This window comes from Hibiscus syriacus, unplaced genomic scaffold (genome assembly GCF_006381635.1).
Source record: "Hibiscus syriacus cultivar Baekdansim isolate YM2019G1 unplaced genomic scaffold, ASM638163v2 tig00117000_pilon, whole genome shotgun sequence".
Classification (NCBI taxonomy): Eukaryota; Viridiplantae; Streptophyta; class Magnoliopsida; order Malvales; family Malvaceae; genus Hibiscus; species Hibiscus syriacus.
In genome coordinates this window covers 927,881-949,836 of record NW_024063516.1, presented here as the reverse complement: position 1 = coordinate 949,836, position 21,956 = coordinate 927,881, and the positions used below count along the sequence as shown (strand labels likewise).

General features: G+C 36.3%; 3 protein-coding genes and 1 pseudogene across 3 annotated transcripts in view; all 4 read left to right on the top strand.

Moving 5' to 3' along the window:
* Window positions 1-348: 348 nt before the first annotated feature.
* The window catches only part of LOC120194701 (cytoplasmic tRNA 2-thiolation protein 1-like), a 28,914-nt gene continuing 7,306 nt past the window's right edge, over window positions 349-21,956 (top strand). The window contains exons 1-10 of the mRNA XM_039196939.1: window positions 349-542; window positions 650-764; window positions 1,037-1,179; window positions 1,314-1,433; window positions 1,705-1,817; window positions 1,942-2,034; window positions 2,136-2,176; window positions 2,346-2,412; window positions 2,501-2,612; window positions 2,783-2,968. Of these exons, the coding sequence (XP_039052870.1) occupies window positions 444-542; window positions 650-764; window positions 1,037-1,179; window positions 1,314-1,433; window positions 1,705-1,817; window positions 1,942-2,034; window positions 2,136-2,176; window positions 2,346-2,412; window positions 2,501-2,612; window positions 2,783-2,947 (1,068 nt within the window). The 5' untranslated portion in view covers window positions 349-443 and the 3' untranslated portion in view covers window positions 2,948-2,968. The remainder of the gene's footprint in view (window positions 543-649; window positions 765-1,036; window positions 1,180-1,313; window positions 1,434-1,704; window positions 1,818-1,941; window positions 2,035-2,135; window positions 2,177-2,345; window positions 2,413-2,500; window positions 2,613-2,782; window positions 2,969-21,956) is intronic.
* Window positions 4,672-7,962, top strand: LOC120194700 (L-ascorbate oxidase homolog). Its single transcript, XM_039196938.1, has 8 exons — window positions 4,672-4,941; window positions 5,064-5,173; window positions 5,952-6,222; window positions 6,303-6,405; window positions 6,495-6,840; window positions 6,922-7,287; window positions 7,371-7,449; window positions 7,532-7,962. Exons 1-8 carry the CDS (start codon window positions 4,810-4,812, stop codon window positions 7,742-7,744), a joined length of 1,620 nt encoding a protein of 539 aa, XP_039052869.1. The 5' UTR covers window positions 4,672-4,809; the 3' UTR covers window positions 7,745-7,962.
* Window positions 9,013-11,140, top strand: LOC120194731. The gene is made up of 5 exons (XM_039196956.1): window positions 9,013-9,029; window positions 10,134-10,363; window positions 10,518-10,607; window positions 10,702-10,797; window positions 11,034-11,140. Exons 1-5 carry the CDS (start codon window positions 9,013-9,015, stop codon window positions 11,138-11,140), a joined length of 540 nt encoding a protein of 179 aa, XP_039052887.1.
* LOC120194729 lies at window positions 14,622-16,474 on the top strand (annotated as a pseudogene).

Sequence of the window (21,956 nt, the reverse complement as noted above, 5' to 3'; positions counted from 1 at the left end):
GGAGTTGCTACAACGAGGAGGAAAATCGACATCGTCAATTATACTTCATTCTCTCTTGGGCTTTGACCGAATAATTTGGAAGAGATCGGCCTTGTGCACATTAGAAGGGTTTTTATTACTAAAATCTTTTTTTTTGGGTAAAACAGATTTTACCTCCGACTAACCAAACAACTTTTTTCGTTATCCTTTATGTCCCAAATTTAAGCACCACAAATATTAATGAACGTTAATGGTTGAAAATCTTTTAATAGATATTATCTTCGTATTCATCAAATATCTGTAAAAAAAAAATTATCTTAGGCTTTTTATCCATCTTTTTTCTCATATTGACCCACTTGGGTTTCAGATTCTTAAAGGTCTTGAACCCTGCCTGAACCTAAATCTTATGCCTTAAGAAAGTGTTGCCCACCCCAAACGCAGTTCTGTCGCAACATCTGTCGTTTATGGAAGCTGATACCAAACCAAAGAAACCTGGAGCTCGACTCTGTTGCGTTTGTAACCAGCAAAGGGCTGCCCTCAAAAGACCTAAAACCCTAGAGCAGGTAATTTCTTAACCCTTTCTTCCTTACGGTGATTCAGTTTCAAACTTGAATCGAATTGTGGAAACTCGTCTATTGTCATGGATTCTAAAATTGTGCCATGGTTAAAGATATGCAGAGAGTGTTTTTACGCGGTGTTCGAGGAGGAGATTCACCAGGTTATTTTAGAGAACAAACTGTTCAAGCCTGGTGAGCGTATTGCTATCGGCGCCTCTGGAGGGAAAGGTTATTCTCTTTATTCAATCAGATATAAAATTGTGCCATGGTTAAAGATATGCAGAGAGTGTTTTTACGCGGTGTTCGAGGAGGAGATTCACCAGGTTATTTTAGAGAACAAACTGTTCAAGCCTGGTGAGCGTATTGCTATCGGCGCCTCTGGAGGGAAAGGTTATTCTCTTTATTCAATCAGATATTAAGTACCACTCACTCTCATAGAAACAATTTCGTAGCTTTTCTTCTCGTGCTTCAAATAATATCTACAATTGGGGTTGTTACAGATTCCACAGTCCTTGCTTACGTGCTGTCAGAACTGAATCGACGACATAACTATGGCCTTGATCTTTTCCTTTTATCTATTGACGAGGGGATAACAGGCTACAGAGATGACTCGCTCGAAACTGTCAAAAGAAATGAACTTCAGGTCAGTTTATTCTTTTTATCTTGTTGAATTTCTTCCAAAAGAAATGAACTGTTTCAAGCTGTTTGCTTTGATTGTTTAGGAACCCCTTTACTTCATTTTTTGTGATGTATGATTCTCCTTGTTTTCTTGTGCAGTATGGGCTGCCACTAAAAATTGTTTCCTACAAGGATTTGTATGGGTGGACCATGGATGAAATAGTAAAGATGATTGGCTTAAAAAATAACTGTACGTTTTGCGGTGTTTTCCGCCGTCAGGTATAAGATTTTCTGTTTTCATTAATTATGCTATTTCTGTTAGGCTGTACATGTCCTTGATATTTGAATTTTAGGATGGGTCCTTCCTCAGACATGGCTCATTTCCCATTAATAAATTTAAAAACAACTAAATTCATCAACTCCAATTAGGGGAGTTTATAGACGTTTTATATGTTGTAGAATTGCCAATATATCTTCTGTAGTTTTAGCACTTTGCTTTGTTTCTGTGGTTGAGGATAGAATCACTTGTTTGACTTTCTTTTTGTTAAAGGCCCTTGATCGAGGTGCTGCATTGCTGAATGTCGACAAGGTTGCTACTGGACATAATGCGGATGATATTGCTGAAACTGTCCTTTTGAACATATTACGAGGAGATATTGCAAGGTAATGTATTTACCGAACTTTTTCTTTTGTTTTGGCTCAACTGATTGTTATGCTTTTTTTTAAAAAAAAAAAAGGAAAGAAAAAATTGATTGTTTTGCTGAGATAATGGCTTTTTCTTCTGTAGGCTGAGTAGATGCACTTCAATTATTACTGGTGAAGATGGACCTATTCCAAGATGCAAACCTTTTAAATACACGTATGAGAAGGAGATTGTGATATATCCTTGAAATGGTTGCCGTTCTGAATGTTTTAATTGTGAACTAATTTATAGTAGTCAATCATTTCACTTGGTTGCAAAAACCTTAACAAGTTCTCCACGTATGCTTATTTCAAGAAGCTGGACTACTTCTCGACTGAATGTAAGTGTTTCTTGCCATTCCTTAATATTCCTTTTTTCCTGTTTTATTTTGAATTTGATTGTTTTTTCCTTTTTTCCTTTTTTCCTTTGTTAAGGTTTATGTTTAGAGGGTATTGCAGCATGCCCCATAATGTCACACTAACAAACTGGTGGAGGTGTTTAAATTTCAGGCATTTATTCTCCAAATGCGTATCGTGGTTTTGCTCGTGAATTCATTAAAGATTTGGAGAGAATCAGGTTAATACCTTTGTGTTTCCGCCCTAGTCTCACATATGTGAAGTTTGAAAATTTTGTTGTTGAATGCTTTTTCGGCTTACTATTTCAGGCCCAGGGCTATACTTGACATCATCAAATCAGGGGAGGATTTTCGAATTGCCACTTCCACAAAAATGCCTGAGCAGGGAAGTTGTGAAAGATGTGGTTATATTTCCAGCCAGGTGAGAATTTGCTTTACCTTGCCTGACACCTTAGGATTGTTTAAATTTGGCATGCATTTGGAATGCACTATTTATGATGAAGTTGTGCCCCTTCCACTAGAGTGTTTTAAGCACTAATAGCCCTCTGCATTGTGGCCAAAACTGATATATCCGTATACTTGGGGGCACAGAAATGGTGTAAAGCTTGTGTCTTGCTGGAGGGGCTGAATCGAGGTTTACCAAAGCTCGGCATTGGTCGTAATCAAGGCCTAAACAAGGATGCCAAGAAAGATATTAAGAAAGACGGCAGAACAAAAAGTATGGAGAGCAAGCAATGTGGAAGTTTGGAATTCTGATGCAGTGTGTAGCAATCGCTCATCGCACTAGAGTTTTGTTTGTTTATGGAATTATCAAAACTGTTGTCAGATTGGCCTCTCAAGGTCTCATATCTTCACTTTGTCCAAGTGAATGGTTTGGCAAACAAAGCAATTCATTGCACGCTATCAAGTGCTAGAAAGAAAGCATGGTTATATCGAATCATTTTTGGATGAAGAACAAATGGTAATAAGAACAATAGTAGGGGAAAGCATCTCTAGCTGCCTTGCAAGCCCTGCTCTCATTGTTTTGGATAATTTATGGAAGAATTGTAATAATTTTTTAATTAACTTTCAATTATACACTGTCATTGCCTTGCTGCTGGTTGATTCTCTGTAAGATACCAAAGCTAGTTCCAGGTAAAATCTCAAATGGTAAGAGTCGGCTTTTGGAAACATTAATTTGTTTGATTTAGGAGGTAATAGCATGCCCACTAATGCCGGTTTGATTGGTCCTGATCAAATCTTAGAAAATCCATAATTAAATGTATTTTGCATTTAAAGCGCGTAATTAGTTGCCGTGTTTTAGGTGATGTTATTATTCAATGGTCATCAAACCAAGGTCTTGCAATTTGAGGGAATCATGGCACATGGCCACTGAGATCCACATTTGGGACGTGGAGATGGAACTATGGAAACTCGCCATTATTAAGTTTGGCACGATTCGCCAATGTGATTGGAAGCTGTAGCACCATTATTATTATTATTTTCTCAAACTCACTACGGACCCTACCCACCGAAATCCATTGTTCTTGTACACATTGTAGCTTAACCGGAGGAGGAATCGAACTCTAGATTAATCTTTGAAATTGGGGATGAGAGAGATCAAAATCAAAGCTTACCTCCATTTTGCTAATTCTCCAAAATTGGTTGAAATTAAGGGGATGAAGTGAAAAGTTATGTAGGGATCGTTTTCCACACTAAGCAATCCTTTAAAAGGTGTTTTTTGATTGAAAGGCTTCGACCGGCCATTGAGTCATATAATATATATATATATATATATATATATATATATATATCAGAGTGCAAACCATGATTCCTCAGTTACGCAAATGTTACGAGTTTGACTCAATCATTTGTCGTGTCGTGATTGTAAAATTAATTTGTTTTTAACTTTATTTTATTAAAACGACCTTCACATTTTCCCATTTGCAAGATGTTTCCGAGGGCAGCGTACACTGATCTGCATCAGCACATGCTCATAGAGGAATATATCCAAGAGTTGATACTACAACTTCCTGTAAAAATACTACATTCTATAATAACCAGCAGTCCCAAAATTAAATTTGTAATGATGTAATTATAATAAGGATTTCAAGTTTGCTTAATTGGATACTTTAGTTTGACCTGAGCCTAGTTAGTGAATTAAGCGCTGCTCAAACAGAAGAAACCAACAAACTTGGATTGAATTATTGGAACAAAAACAGCAGCAATTAAAGGTGTAAAAGTAATGTGACATCTCGAGGGAGGGCCATCCGTATTTCAAAACCAAAAAAAAAAAAAAAACACCCCCTAGGGCTAGCTCAGCAGTACTAATGGAAAGAAAGAAATATTCTTCCATCTTCCCATGTGGCAGACAATGACAGTGCAAAATAGTCGGCTCATCACCGACGCACGAGTTTCCTCTTTCTTTCCTTTGTTTAGGGCAGAACCTTGTTTTTAAACTTCCCTTCATCCTCTGTATCACACTAGTCCCATCCCACCCCTCGTCATTCCTCATTCATTGCTCCCTCTTCCCAACGCCCACTTTCCTTTTAATTTCTCCCCTTCACTTTCACTTTCACTTTCACTATTCAGTAAACGAGTAACGGGAAAGGGAATCTCTCGTTTCCTTAACTTCCAAAATGCGCCTTCATTTCTCTGTGGCATTGATTTGTGCCACTCTTTTCTCCATTGCCGGCGCTGAAGATCCCTACAGATTCTTCAACTGGAATGTCACCTACGGTGACATTTTCCCTCTCGGCGTTCGTCAGACGGTGAGCGTCTCCTTCCATGATATATATATACATGGCTCATTTGAATTGATAAATGATCATGTTTGTGGATCCATACACGACAAAATTATGCTCAGGATCTGTTTGGTTCCGTTTTTATGCAGGGAATTCTCATCAATGGACAGTTCCCGGGCCCTGATATCCACTCTGTTACCAATGACAATCTCATCATCAACGTGTTTAACAACTTAGACGTTCCTTTCCTCCTTTCCTGGTAATATCCCAGTCACCCTTCATGTTACCATGAGGATTTTTCGACCAACTTTTACGCGCCCTTTCTTTTTTAAAAGACGAATCTAGCTCATCATTAATGATTTATCCCATTGAAATATTTGAGATCTATTACTTTTCTTCCCGCAACCATCCTCCTTAATCGGTCTCTCAGACGTCTGCTCGACCGGCCATTATTGCCTTCTTTTCTACTTTCCTAAACGTAACGCTAGAGGAAACATCAATGTTCTTGGTGACATCCGGTCACCAAATTCATTGCATTTCTTCTTTACTGTTTGGGCACTTTGATTTCCACTGTTGATCGTGGTTATTAGTGGAGCCTAAATAACTATCTTTTTTTCATAAATTCATTGATTAGAATCAACATACAAGTAAGCAGGTTCTTCTCTTTTCTGTAATTAGAAAGCGACATATCCCTTGATTTGGAGAGGCAACGATTATCCTAATTCAATACCCACTAATCATCCAAGTGGTCCACTTTTTAATTAGCCCACCCCATGACAGATATAGCTAGATTTTCGGGTGGGTTAGGAATTTTTTGGATAGAGATACGTACCAGAACAAGGAATATGTTAGTTTTTAGTATGGAATGATTCATTTATGAACTTGGCATCTTAAATGTCAACCAAGTGCCATAGGACTATTTTGTTGTGAATTCGATCGAATTATTAACCACGATATGAAAATATTATTATGTTTTTTAAGTGACACTAAGATTAGTGCAAGTAAAGTTGTAACATGTATCCAAATGATAAATGCAGGAATGGGGTCCAAAATAGGAGGAATTCTTATGAAGATGGTGTCTACGGAACAACTTGCCCCATTCCTCCGGGGAAGAATTTTACATACATTCTTCAAGTGAAGGATCAAATAGGCAGCTTCTATTACTTCCCCTCTCTCGATTTCCACAAGGCTGCTGGTGGTTTTGGAGGGATTAGGATCCTTAGCCGCCCACGGATACCGGTTCCCTTCCCGGATCCTGCTGGGGATTACACTGTTCTTATTGGAGATTGGTACAAGTCCAATCACACGGTAATGATCCTACCTTAAAGAACTGGTATGTTTAAATTTACTTGCTTTTGGATTAGGAACAAGTAAATGTGCTGGTGCAGGACTTGAAAGCTCACCTAGATGGTGGTAGGAAGCTACCTTTCCCTGATGGAATCCTTATCAACGGTCGTGGACCTGGAGGTGCTTCCTTCAATGTCGAACAAGGTATTTTCGTTGGTCCAAAATTCCATCTTTTTCCGGTCATCGTTCAAGAATATCCATCATCAATAATATTGTGCATCGTCCTGTTGCAGGGAAAACATACAGGCTTAGGATATCAAATGTTGGATTGCAAAATTCTCTCAATTTCCGTATCCAAAACCACAGGTTGAAGTTGGTAGAAGTCGAGGGAACCCACACTCTGCAAACTACCTACTCCTCAATAGACCTTCACGTTGGCCAATCAATGTCTGTTTTATTCACAGCTGACCAGCCTGCCAAAGACTATTACATTGTGGTGTCTTCTCGCTTTACAACCCCGGTCCTCACCACTACAGCAACTCTACGCTACAGCAATTCGACCGGCCCGGTCTCTGGTCCTATTCCTGGTGGACCCACCATCCAAATCGATTGGTCTTTGAGCCAAGCTCGATCTATTAGGTATGTTTTTTAATATCCCAAACCAATACATGATAAGATGCTATGGCCTATAATCTCATTATTGACATGCTTTTGTTTCAGGAAGAACCTTACAGCAAGTGGACCACGGCCTAACCCACAAGGGTCGTATCACTATGGTCTCATCAACACGACCAGAACCATCATTCTTTCAAATTCTGCCGGCCAAGTCAATGGCAAGCAAAGATATGCGGTTAACAGTGTTTCCTTTGTTCCAGCAGACACTCCTTTGAAACTTGCGGACTATTTCAAAATCGGCGGAGTTTATCGTATAGGAAGCATATCTGATAGACCTACCGGCGGGGGGATATACCTTGACACTTCGGTTATGAACACAGACTACAGAGCTTTCATTGAGATTGTATTTCAGAACGATGAGGATATTATACAGAGCTGGCATCTCGACGGCTACAATTTCTTCCTTGTTGGGTAAGTTAAACACATCATTTTCAAAACGTGTGCTTCAAAATTTGTGGTGAATTCATTGATTTCTAAACTTCTGTGAAATGCAGTATGGATGGAGGGCAATGGACACCGGCTAGTAGGAACGGATACAACCTCCGCGACGCTGTTTCTCGTTGTACCACTCAGGTAAAAAGGCTCAACATCTTTGATGTTTCTTCATTCATCTGAAGAACAAGGTTTGAGATATTGGCTATAATTGTGAATGCAGGTGTACCCCAAGTCATGGACGGCCATTTATGTGGCACTCGACAATGTGGGAATGTGGAACTTAAGGTCCGAGAATTGGGCAAGACGGTACCTGGGACAACAGTTTTATTTGCGCGTGTTCACAACCTCAACTTCATTGAGGGATGAGTACCCGATCCCCAAGAACGCACTACTCTGCGGTAGGGCAAGCGGCAGGAGAACCCGACCCGTTTAAGCCACCCATAGAAGAATAAAGGATACAACACTGAGCGGCAGGGTTTTGGCTTATGAACTTGTTTATTACTGCTTTCTAATATGAAAGATGGTAAGGAAATGATGGTTACGATTTTAAAAAGACCTCGACTCGAGGTCGCATTCTTTCTTACTACACATTTGCATTCCCATTGTATTATTGTTCCAAGTTTTCATCCATTAATTATTCCGATCATATATATATATATATATATGCTCTTTACCCTGTAATAAATCGATATGTGTCGTGTTTATTTATTTTTTATGTTATTCATGTTCTGTTGTATTTGGTTTTAAACAAATTATAAACTAACAACAATATCTAAGCTTCGCCAACATCCGATATTTTGTTAAAACAAGGTTTTGATTAACACTAAACTTTAGGTTTCATGATTTAGTCCTTGTAAATCTATTCTTATTTTTATATTAAAAACAAATTCTGAATTTTAATTTGATTATTTTATGTTTTAAATTTTAAAATTTAACTTCAAATTAAATTATATTAATTAAATATGTTAAATCAAATTTTACTACTTACTATTACATTATGCATAACTTGTATATTTAGTAGTATTTTCTGAACTGAAACGTCAACATCATTTATTAATGAAAAAAACCCAGCTGTGGCACATTAAAAGCAACAAAGCTTTAAAGTTCTGGAAAACAAAAACAGAACAAGCTTGAAAACAAAGGAAAGCAAACGTCTTAGAAAATTAAAAGACAACGACGACCCATAGTTTTCTGCAAAAGATCCAGCGGAAGTCGGGGGACTATGCGATTGACCCCTAACTTCAAGGTATAAAATATACCTTTTTTAATTTTTTTTTTCTTAAATTTTAAAAAAAACCTCTAAAAAACTATCTAAACTCTTCACTCTCTCGTCACCAACATCTGACTTCACATCTTCGACCACCATTTATAATGGTCGGAATTCCTAAAATTACCCCCTAAGTAAGACCTAGATACCCCGTAAACTAATACCCGACCTTTCAGTTTCTATTACTCCGACGAACCCCCCGGCGAAACGAAGCTCTCCCCTTTTAATATTTTTTTATTCAAAACTTGTTGGGAAAAATGTTTTTACCTTGATTTTTTTTGTATTGCTTCTTGTGAGAATAAGGGAAAAAAGATCCCTTTTACATGTTTTCTTTAGGGTTTTATACTTGAATTTTACAAAGATAAGATACATATTTTTTTTTACAAAAATAAAACTTGATATCTACTTGCTCCTCTGTCAATCATCATTTGCCTATGCATGGTAGTGATTTGTATTTTTAATGCCTCAAATTTTTCTAGGTTGAGACGAGACAGATCGTGAGCTATTCGAGATCGATTCGATTTTGGCTCGATAAATACTCGGATCGAATGAAATCGATACGAGCTCGAACTCGACTCGAGTTCTTAACGAGCCGAAACGAGCTACTCGATATTCGACTCGAAAAACTCGTTAGCAGCTCGAAAAAATGTTATATTACAATTTTAGATTTTTTAAAATTACATTATTAAAAATATATTAAAAATACATTATTGATAAATAAATATTATTGAATTGAAAATGGTTAAAAATTATATTTGAATAAATATTCTTATATTTATTTTAAATTAATAAAAAATTATTTATCTAATGAAAAATATTTAATATATTTCTAATAATAATATTTGTAATAATTATTTTTTTAAATTGTTGTTATATTTTTAGGTTTTGGGTTCAAATATCATAAATATCAAGGGTTTGAGCATTTAATATCAAGATATTATATTGTACTTACCTCATAACTAATTATTTGATAAGATTTAGGGTTTAGGATTTAGAGTTTAAGGTTTAGTGTTTATAGTTTATGTGATAGGATTTAAGGTTTAAAGTTTAAGGTTTGAGGTTTAAGGTTTAGGGTTTAGGGTTTGTGTGTTATGATTTAAGGTTTAAAGTTTAGGGTTTTGTGTTTAATGTGTTAGGGTTTAGGGTTTAAGTTATGCACATGAAGGTAACATCCAAACTATACAAAATGATGTTATATGACTCATAAATAAATAATTCACATATTTATACATAAACATATCAATATGCAAAATAAATATACACAACTAATTAAACAAAACAATCCTAAACATGGACTAAATGAAGAAAAAACTAAATGTAAGGACTAATTTAAACTAAAATTTAAACAATTGAGGGACTGTTTTATACAAAACGCATAAATTTAAAAGCCTAAAGCTAATTTACTCCTAAGATTACGGTGACTAAATGATAATTAATCCTAAAATGAATTATGATTTAGAACCTAAATTAAAATAAACCTAAACTAAATATTCATTTCAGCAGCTCAAGCCTCAAGCCCTAACCTTCTCATTCTTTACTAACGTTGTTCATCTAGAAGACAGGAAGAGAGAGCCAGAGAGAGGACAACAACCCAACGATGTTTTGCTCAACAGCTTCCTCTATCCCCATTTATTTTGATAAAAAAATTCCCCATTAACTCCCCTAAAATCCTTAAACCTTCTTCTTCTTATTCACCTTGTTGTCTACCATTGAATACCTGGGTGTCACCCAAGTCTCTTGTACCTCTGGCTGCTTTTGTTGCTATTCTTCTTTCTCCAGTTCCAGGTACATCGATAAATTATTTGATGGTACATTTCCATGGCTTCAATTTCAGTTCATTGCATCGACTGTTCTTTTGACTAGTCAAATAAACTGCGAAATTGTTGAAATTCAGGGCATAGTTAAAAATGATAACTTGAGGTTCTTTTTCATTTTGCAGCTAAAGATGGACTGTTGTCAGGATTCCCTGGAATCGAATCAGTTCCTGGTCCTAAATTACCTGAGATTGAGTTCCTAAATCGCTTCAATGGTTTGCTCATCATTCACAGTCCAATTCATTAACATTTGTGCTTTATATTCTATTTTGCTGACACGAAATTAGCCTTAAAAAACGGGTTTTTCAGAAGAAAACCAGAAGAAGTACGCTGAAGCTGATGCAAGATTCAAGTCATCTCCCTTGCTGAAGCAGTTGTTAGAGCGGTCTAAGCAGAACAAAGAAAGTATTTCACTTCTTTATCCTATATCAGGATCAAATTCCTTCAGTTGGACTATATTTCTCAAATTCATTTGTCCTTATCTGTTCAGTTGATATGAAATTCGAGATGTCTGAATCCAACTTGAAACGTATATTAAAAGATGGTTACATGAACCACTTATAAGTTCTTGAACTTGCATTATATGGTTAGTCATCAGGATAAAATTGTGATGTTTGCTGCAAATATTTGGAAAATTGCAGGAACAAGCAAAAAATTCAAGACAAGTACTGCCTACGAGGAGCAGATGGGAGTAGGATTGTTCGGTAGAGGCGATGTCACCAGAAGAAAAGAATTCATTGCAACTTGAAGTAGAAGGTCAGAGTCGAATGAAATGGAGGGGACTTTTCTTTTTCTTTTTTCTTGTTTTCATTTCATTGGTTGGATATATTAGGTCAAAGCATATGAAAGAATAAATGTATTGGCAATGGCCATTTTTGTATTGAGTTTGGTTTAAATCAAAATCCATGAAAAAAAACAAGGCAAGATGAAAAATAAGAATCGTCCCGTATGCTTTTCAAATGTTCTTGTACAGAAAGTTTACCTGGAAAAACTGCTTGAATAAAGTGCACCAGAAATTATTTTATGATCCAAGGTGATTACTTGAATAATCAAACCAAATAAGCACCAAAATATTGTTGAATTATTTTTTTTCTTAGCACTCCATTTCATAAACTTGAATTATTATTGTTCATTAAATAACTGTATACACAAGGTTATTGATTCAAAAGAAATATACATTTGTTTGATTCAAAGAGAAGAGAAACAAATAGTAAGATGTTATCATCTCTTAGATTAAACCTATCATCTTCTGAAACAACCATTGATACTATGAAGAAATGATGCATGCAGAGCATTATTTATGGATGATACAAGTTATTTCTTTGTAACAATCCAAATTTCAGGATAAGAAATGTACGAAGGCAAGATCCATGGATCATCATTTTAGACCTCGCCTCTCAATGCAATGAACTAGTTATAGTATTCTCAATTAATACATTAAAAGCCTATATTCGTTACTAGGTTATGGTAAGAGGTAGAGGATTACTTGCAGGGCATCTCTGTCTGCGAGGCCGTCTAGTTGTTTTCCCCCCACCCAGTAAGGCTTCTATCCTCCAACCCCACTTCGGTGTTATTAAGCTGCTGCACCAGTGTTGTGGACATTGTCTCGGCTACCGAAGCAGGAAAGGATTTAGTAGCTACTGATAACCGCCTCCGCCTGCCACGCCCGCTTCTGGTCAAAATTTGAATGAAACGTCTCATTTTTAATGGTCGACTGCTTTGTAGAAGATTGAGAGAAGCTCAACTCTCCAACAGTGAAATCCCTTGCTTCACTAGTGGGCTCGTTCTTACAAGCAGGCTTGGCTAGTAACCATGGTAGGCCTGGAAGATGATCCTTGCTGCAAAACTGGTTTGGTAGATGAATCGTTCGAAAGCAACTCATTCAAATTCATATCAGTTCTGGTCTTCCTTCGGTGTCCATCTAGCTCCCAAACCCCGACAATAAAAACAAACCCAGGTTAAATAAAAGCTTTAAAAGCAACAGAAACACACTACAATGGAGTTATTCTCTCTTTCTGTCCATCACTCAAAACTCATAAAGACCCAAGCTTTACCCCCTCTTCGACTCTCTGTTCCTCTCAGGCACCAATTACAGGGAAGAAGAAACCCACATTGTAGATAGAAGCACGTGACGGTGACCGGGAACGTGGATCCGAACAGGGTGTTGAAGAGGGTGCGGAGCACGGGAAGAGGGCGGAGTTCTGGCCATATATCTCACTCACAGTGTGACCTTATATCCACATCTTTAAGATAGAAGCAAGTGTTCCAAAGTGATTCTATAAATTAAAGCCCTAACTCAATAATTTAATTTACATAAATTAATTTACCATAAGCAGTCAAATTTGAGTTTGAGTTTGAGATTTAGTTGAATTTTTGAATTTTTTTTTAATTTGAGTTTTTTTGAGTTAGAGTTTTTCAATATTATTTTTCGAGTTTAAGTTTAGTTTGAAAATTTAAAATTTGTGAGTTTTTGAGTTAAGTTTATGTTTAAAGTTTTCGAGTTGAATTAGGCGATACTCGACTCGTTTATATCCTTAATTTGAGTTATCATATTAGATCTGATCCGTTGAGACTTTCGGCAGATAAGGAGAAAGATATAAAAACCTAATCCCAGTAGGCCTCCTCTTGTAGGCTTTGGGTGCTGGGTATTTTGATTTTGTATTCTGGGCCTGATTTGTTTGTACATGTAAATAAATTTAGTAAGTAATAATATAGTAGTAATAACAATAATAATTAATATTAAAGGGGTCGGATGAAAAATATGGTGACTACACAAAGCAATGGAGAAAGGAATGTGGAACTTGAATCGAACCGAAGGTGTTTATTAAGATACCTTCGGTCATAATTTGAATTTGAAATGCGATGGATGTTTATGGAGTTAATATGAATATTTATATGGTGATATTTGAGCGTAAGATGCGATTAAATAAGGGCAAAAATGATGACGTGGTAGAATCCTATTGGGCTTTTGTCAACAATGGTTAGTTGCATTTTCGCGTGTTTTTTTTTTTAAGTTTTTTAATTTTACCGCCTGTTGGAATGGGTTGTTTCAAACGAGTACCTTTGTTTATTGGCATAACGTTGAAACTAGCCCTCAACGTTTATTAATATAGTCATTTTGTTTCTTATTCTATTTTTTTAGATCATTTTGACCTTCGACGTTTTATTTTTAGGACAAAAATATCCCTAATATTTGATAGAGTATTAATTTTGCCTCTTACTCTTTCTTTAAGGTATTTTAACCCTCAACGTTTTTTCTATAAAAGAAATTTTTTATCTCAAAGTGATGAATAAGAGTGAAGGGTCCTATTTATAGCCCTTCTCGCACCCGGGGAAACGAGGTTTTAAATGCAACTCGTGTCCTGCAAGATGCGAGTGACGTTGAAAACACGCAGAACTTATTTCGTTCCTAGTACATCGCGATTTTGCAAGACGTGAGATTACTATCAGATTTTATGCTTTAAGTTTCAAAATATATTATAATTATAATATTATTAATTATTTTTATTATATTTAATATTTTACAAATATAAATTTTCATTATTTCAAAATTTACAAAATATATTATAATTTTTTTATAAAATATTTATTTTAATTTCTATATTTCTATATTTATATATCATAATTATTTAGTATATTTAATAATTAATATTATTAATTATTAATATTATATTCATTTATTATATTCATTTAATTTCTATGTTTCAAATTAGATTACTGAATTAGAAAGAACCTTACGTTTTACATGCCGCGAGGTCCCCATAAATCTCGCAATATTTTGGATCATAAATACTACCTCGTGCTTCGCAATGCACGATGTCATTTTATCTAATTGTTTTATTGACTTACTTGAAAAGTTCGCCCACGTCAGATGTATCTCGTGTGTTGGAGGGTGCGAGGATTTAACACGCGGTTTGCAGGCTGCGAGGTCGTCCAATGTGAACGTTTTGAGGTTATTTTTCCAAATAATTTCAAGTGTCATATTTTTTAAATAATTATTTATTTGGAGTTTTTAATATAAAATTGACTAATACATTGCATTCTCACGGAAATCCAACAATTCTACTATTGGATCAACGCAAATAGCGATAGATATGAGATCTGAACTCGACGAGTTTCAACTTAACCTGATTCGATTTTATTGAATAAAAATAATATTTTTTATTATTTTAAATCACATCGGATCGGGTTTAGATTTTATCTCAAAAAATCGGGTCGGTTTAGGTCAGATGGAGGGTATATATTTTTCGGATCGAGTCAGGTAAGGCGAAGGATGTAAAATTTTCCAATTCATATTGCTTAAGATCTATTGTGTTTTAATTTCTGTCGATGTTTTTTGCAGAAGTAAAAATGATGAAGGAAAGGTTCGCTAAACTTTTGCTTGGTGAAGATATGTCTGGTGGAGGGAATGGAGTTTGTACTGCTCTAGCCATTTCCATTGCCATTACAAATATTTCTGGTTAGTTTCTTGTACTCAAATTTCTTTTTTGTTTTTGTTTTTCTTGGTTCACCATTAACGAAAGGATGAAATCCAAATTGATTTCCTAATTTCTTGCAGCTTCTGTGTTTGGGGAACTATGGAAGTTACAGCCATTATCACCGTAAAGGAAGTTGATGTGGCGTATAGAGATGGATTGAATTTTGTGTGTAACTGATTCCATAGTGGAGTTTAAACCATCTTTGCAAGAGTTTTCAGGTGGGGGAACCTTTGAGGTCATGGTGCCCCGGCCACGCTCGGATCTCCTTCTAAACCTCCCAGCACTGAAGAAACTCGATGCAATGCTGATAAGCATTCTTGATGGCTTTTATAATTCAGAATTTTATTATCCTGATCCTGTAGTAGTTATCAATGATGCTGGTGGTATTGAGGCATTTCCTTCGTCTTTGCCATCTGGGAGTTCATCTGTCAGACTAGAAGAGAAGTGTTGGCTCCCATTTCCAAAGGCTCCCCCTCTGGTTTATCAGAAGATTCAAGGAAGAGATTCCAGCAGTGTAGGGAATGTACACGCCAGATTCATGCATTTTGATTGGTTATTATTGCCCATGCATCTCTTTATTTCCTTTAGGGAGCATATTGTTCACTATGCCTTCTTTTTTTGCTTGTCTTGCAGCGTGGAAAGGATTGCTTGGGTGAGGTTATGTACCATTACTTAACTGCCGACCAGTTCTCCCCCCAGTGTCTTCTTGATTACTTAGACCTATAATCGGAATACAGTGCTCTGGAAATGGCCAACAGGGTTGAAGCTTCTGTGCATATTTGGAAACACAAATACTTGAGAAGGCACTCGCTGCGTGCAAAGTTGAATGAGTCGGCATGGGGTGGCAAAGTTAAGGGTTTTGTGGGTGATAGAGAAAAGACAAAGGTTTTGGCTGAGCGGGCTGAGGCACTCTTACAGAACTTAAGGCTACGGTTTCCAGGCCTTCGTCAGACATGTTTAGACACGAGCAAAATTCAGCATAACAAGGTATTCCATCTTTTGCTACTTGAAGCATTTTTTGGGTTTTTGTAGGATGTAGGACATTCAATCCTCGAGAGCTACTCGAGAGTGATGGAAAGCCTAGCATTCAACATAACGGCGAGGATTGATGATATGCTATACGTGGACGATGCCACAAAGAAACGAGAGGGAGCTGAGTCGATCTCTGTTTATGAGCTGGGGGTGATTTGATGTTGGTCTTCCTAAACAATGTCAGATATCAACAAATTCTCTCTCATTTCAGCGTCCTACGATTCAGATGAAATAAGTGAAAGCTCTGATAGGGAAGACTTGTGGACTTACAAATAATGGCATGGCAATCTTAGACACCCATTGGATGGCTCACTGGTAAGACTTGCTTTTTGAGGAATGAAAGCATCACCAACCCTGGAAACCATGAAAATATCTGATAGTGGCACTTGCAGGTTAAGATTGAGATAGCCCACACCGTCATATGCATGCACCTCAAAGATCTGATTTGTCATTAGTTGTGACGGATTAGATTGAATGTTGTATATATGTATATATTCCTTTAGGGTCAGACATTGAAAGTGGACATCACTTTTCAGATAATCAGGGATATTGTATCAGCTGGATCTCTTTAAAGTGTCACCCCTGTAACAGGAACTACTAGCATTTTTCTTTTTCTCAAAGGTAGAAAAGCAGTATGAATTATGATCAACCGGAACTTAGATTTTGGGGATAAAATTAAAATAAACCAATGGATTGTTTCTATTCTATACACTGCCAATGATCATTGGAATTAACCTCGTTTCCTCAATTGTATTTCAAAAATAAAGATGGGATCCAAGTGCAGTTTTTTTTATCTCATTTAATTTTTATATCATCTTTTGCGAGAATGCTTGAGGGCACAAGAAGTTTGGGTGGCGGTATTAACTCCGTCGATGCAGTTGGATTATTCTTTTTATACAGATCTCAAAGTTTGGATCAAAAATATAGATACCTTACAGGGTAAATCGAGGTTTTTTCTACGGTGAAGTGCTGAACCCTAGATGGCGACAGTCTAGAAGTCAAAACATCACTAACTTATGCTTTGACCCAAGTAGCATGAGACGAATCGGCAAAGACTACCTTGCAAGGCTAAATAAATATTCCTAAATGACCACTAGTACCGTGAGAGAGATTAAAAAATTCCTGTCAATAGAACATGAAACCATAAATTCCCAAACAAGAAGAACCCAAAGCTCTAGCCGCGTATCTGTTGAAGAATGAGCCGACGACTCAGAGACAGTGGCTTGTCATCAGAGTCGCAACAAAAACGAGTCTTTATTTAAAAGATTTTTAGGCCCAATTAAGGCCTAGTCTCTTCTCACTTAGAATTTTTATCAAGTTAAATAGTCAATCCAATTTATATTTCTGTTAAAAAAAAGAGGTATTACTTAAACCATCTTAAACAAGTCTATAGAAGAAAATTACATCTTAACCTCCATTTCATGATTAAACGACGGTGAAAGCTGTCTACAATGGAATCAAATCATTTCCACCCGATTTCAGAAGGTGATCATGTATGATTGCCACTTGTTTGAGGGCCCAGAGCAGCAACCAATTGAAGAATGTGGTGACATTAGGGACGATAAAACCAAATACCCCCCCACCCCCAGAACAAGCTAAGTTTTTTTGCAGGGCCAACTCTTCACCACAATTAACCGGAAACAGAAGAGATATCGAAACAAAAGAAAGTAGCACTAGAATGTATCAAGTAGGGTCCCCCACTGATGCTTCATCTCCCTTATTATAACCCAAATTCATGTGGTCAAGGTCGGACGATGGTCCACCCACTATTAACCTCAAAATCCAAGATTCCTGCTCCGAGCCAGCCCTGACTTGACCAATTCACTACACTTTCAGACCTCCTTATACCCTATGCACCATAGACCTAATGAGAACATACATCAGACCACGTTCTAGAATAAATGTATGTATGTGTACAGTCGAAATGATAAACCCAGTTTCCAATCAAAGCTAAATAAAAGAGGCTCCGCCTGCCCTACAGATTCATTACTGAACTGTATATGTATATTTTATCATTAATATTATATACCAAGTAAAATAAATAAATGACTGACATTTTTTGAAATGGGTGGCGCAATCATAACTAGAGGCCATGAACATAGAAAACCCCTTTTGTATCCGAAATCAACATGGTTATAATCAATATTTTACACTATCAGACTAAGTGTTTCAATAAAACCAAAAAAAAAAGGTTTTCCCAAAGCTTCAATTCAAACACCCTTCAATGAAGCCCATCATTTGGGTCTCATGCAGCACCGGCAATAATCTTGTTTCTGTCCTTTGGTTTTTTAGGGTTACTGTTCAGTTTCCACCCTTTCCCTTTTGCTCACTGATATCAAATTCACAGATCCATCCTTTATGGATCTTTCTTGCATATGGAAAAACATAATGCTTTTCATAAAACCCTAGATGGAACACATGATCAAAGTCCTGCAACTATAAACAAAATAATAGTGTTCAATGTTTGCGAAGGGAGAAAATAGAGAAAACGAATATGAAATATGAAAGGGAAAAAAAACTGGTTAGGGTTCTCAAGTGGCAATCGAAACATCAAAAGTAGATCTAGAACATGTCCAGTTTAGAAACAAAGGTTGTGTGTGCATCATGTTTCTGGTACGAACCCTCAGGCATCCGTTGAGCGATCAGTACATGTGTAACAACTCATAATCAAACCCTGCAAACAGCAGAAGCACCATGAAAGTACCAAACAGCTAGTGAAACAGTAGAGTTAAAATTACCTACCAAGAAGGGTCAAGACTGAGATGCTGCCAAACATATGATCATCATACAGAAAAGAGTAAAAAGTGCAGAAATATAGATGAAGATAATGAGATATTAAGGTTTGATAGGTTACCTGGAACTCCATGAGCCGGAGGAGAAAACTGGAAGGAAACGCATCACAAGGTTTTTACAAAGAGATGCCAACAGAACCCAGTTGGCAGTATGCCCACCTCCATGAGGGAAAAAACTGGTCGTTGTTTTCACGACGGAGGAGGTGGACAGAATGCCAATGAACTCTGTGAGAAACCCTTTGCTAAACCCCCCATGAAAGCAAACAAAAACATAAATAACAGTCCTTGTTTTCAACACAGAAAGACACGCAGAGTAAGCAGGTAAGGGAAGTGAGGAGAAGAGTATTAATGAGGGCGAAACAGGAGACTGGAGTTGATGCTCATGGGCTTCTCCTATTTAAGATGCAACGAAGAAACATCGGTGGGGAGTGGTGGGTGTAATTAGGCAATTTGATAAAAAAAAATCATATTAAAAAAATACTACATATCAAAGCACCTTTTTTTCTAATTATTTCTTGATTTAACACTTAAAAAAAAAAAGACGTATTCAATAAAAGGCGAGGTTGGTATGAAACGCCTTAGTTGAAAATTATTGATACCACTAGAAGGCGCATCCCGTCTCGATTCTTGTCGAATTCTTTGGCCTATCTGTTTATTTCCCCAAACGGTTGCCTATATAAACTTTATCTGGAAAAAATTTTGAGATAATTTTCTGGAATAAATTAATTCACGAGATAATGCACTCCCATGATTAATTGCTTAAATAGGGTGAAATTCACAGTGTTAGTCGTAGGTCGTCATGTCTTCCCGGCGAGCTACGAGATATTGCATATGTCATGCACGTCCCAACACGCTGGGCATCTGAGGCCATCCGAGCGAGCGAGCAAGGGTAGGTCACCCGGAGTGCATGGCGACCTTCAAGGTCGCCCGGAGAGCATGGCGACCTATAAGGTCACCCGGAGGGCATGACGACCTATGTGTTGGGACGTGCATATACCTTGCAACATGTTCATTCTCTCTGTGAGTTCGCCGGGAAGCTGGCCACGTAGTAGGTCGCCCGGAAGGTATGACGACCTACGACCAACACTGTGGATTTCACCCTGAGCAATTAATCTGGGGAGTACATTATCTCGTGAATTAATTTCTTCCAAAACATTATCTCGAAAGTTTTGTCACCCTATCCCCCAATTCACATAAATCACACATAAGTATGTCTCGTTCCTATTAATTGTCAATATAGTAAGGTACAATTGTTTTTATAATTTATTTTTTTATTCATTAAATTTTTTATTATTAAAATAATTAATTATTTTATTTTAGTATTTAATTATTTTATTTTTATTTGATTATTTAATTATAAACTTATTTAGTTAATATCTACTAATTACAGTTAAAAAATGGATGGCGCGTTGTTGCGATTCGATGCCGATCATATTTCAAGTCATTTTGTCGATACGGTAAGAATATGAAACTACATTAGTTTTAAATTTGTAAATATTATGAAATTAATTATATATTATTTAAATTATTAGAATTTATTTATTTGAATTTATTTAAATAATTTGAAATAGTAGTTCAAATTTTAATGGTTAGAATTTATTTGTTAAGAAAATGATCAAATATTAGAAGTTTTTATTCGCAACAAGAATGGAAACACCGAGATGCATATGACCATATTTATCTACAACTAGATTCAGTTACTTAATAAAAATTGAAGTAGGTTGTAAACTTGAACCCACTCTGATATTTGCACTAATTGAGAGATAGAGGTCAGAGACACATGTTCCATCTACCATGTGGGGAGTGTACTATTACGCTAGAGGATGTTTCAATGCAATTGGGGATTTCGATCGATGGAATTGTCTTTTGTAGCATGACAAATGATGATCGGGGGTTTATGCAGGGATTATCTTGGAAGTTGTCCGCCCAGTTTCAACAGTAGCCGAATAACATTAGGGTGGTTGAAAAGTGAATTTAAATAGTTGCGCGAAAATTGTTCGGAGGATGAGGAAAAAGTATTTTCCCGGACATATATACTACAACTTATTGGAGGTATATTGATGTCTGATAAATCTCGAAATCAGAGCGATTGTCTCATGCTTCTCTATTCGTGGGCATAGTACCGCATGACTTTTTTGTGTCAGCTCGTGAATGAGCTATATGTATTTTCGTTACTTTCAAGGTATTATTAGTAAATTTATTTTTAAATAATATTTTTTATTATTATATAATGATATATATATATATATTAAATAGGTGGTCAGGTAATAAGAAAAATCTATTCGAATTCATTGTAATATAGATATTCGAGAGACGTCAAGACAAAACTTAAGATGTAACCATTGCATAAATCCAACCACAATAGGAGAAAGTGTTCATCTCTTTCATCATCACGTAACCGTTGACCACCACTCATGTAATCATATTTTCTAATGTTTAAACTTATGTTATTTCATTTTCTTTTAGTTTTCATTAATGTGATTTTAGTTTGTTTATTTTACAAGATGACCCTTTCGTTTATCTATATAATTTTCTAATTAAATGTTTAACATTTATTTATTACAATATAACATACAATCAACTTTAACCATACCCTACTTTAAAAACACAACCATTCTAACATACAATCAATTTTAATCCTAAATTTCTTTAAAAACCCTAAACCATACAAATATAACACCCTTAACACAAAAAAACTAAAACCGATTACAAAACCTAAAATCGCTTTAACATAAAACCCTAAACCTAAAACCACCGAGCATGGGAGGCGCGTTACGTACGACATGTCATTAAAGGGGTGTTTCATGCGACGCGATTTTTCTCCCCTGACTAAGGCACATCCCCTGTCGTGCGCCTCCTTTTCTCTCTTGAAAAAAAGTTTTAGATCGATAAATAGTTAAGAAATGGTGTTTGATAGGTAATTTTTTTTAATATGGATATTTTTTGGTCAAATTGCCGTGTAATTAAATAAATAAATAGATAAACATAAATAAGCTCGGATGGTTCATACCCCTGTAAGGGAAGAGCATATTTAGAAGGATCAAAGGATCGTCATCACCATCCTGGTTATTCTCGTCTCTTCCCTCGTTTAACAAGCGCTCTCTCTCTCTCTCCCCCTATATATATATATATATATAGATAGATGAAGAAAAGGGTTTTGCTTGAGCAAGGAACTTGTGGGTGGTAATTAATCCAAAAATGACAAAACCAAACACCATTTCATAAGGTCTGGGATCATGGTGGAGCTGAGCAGGAAAGTGTT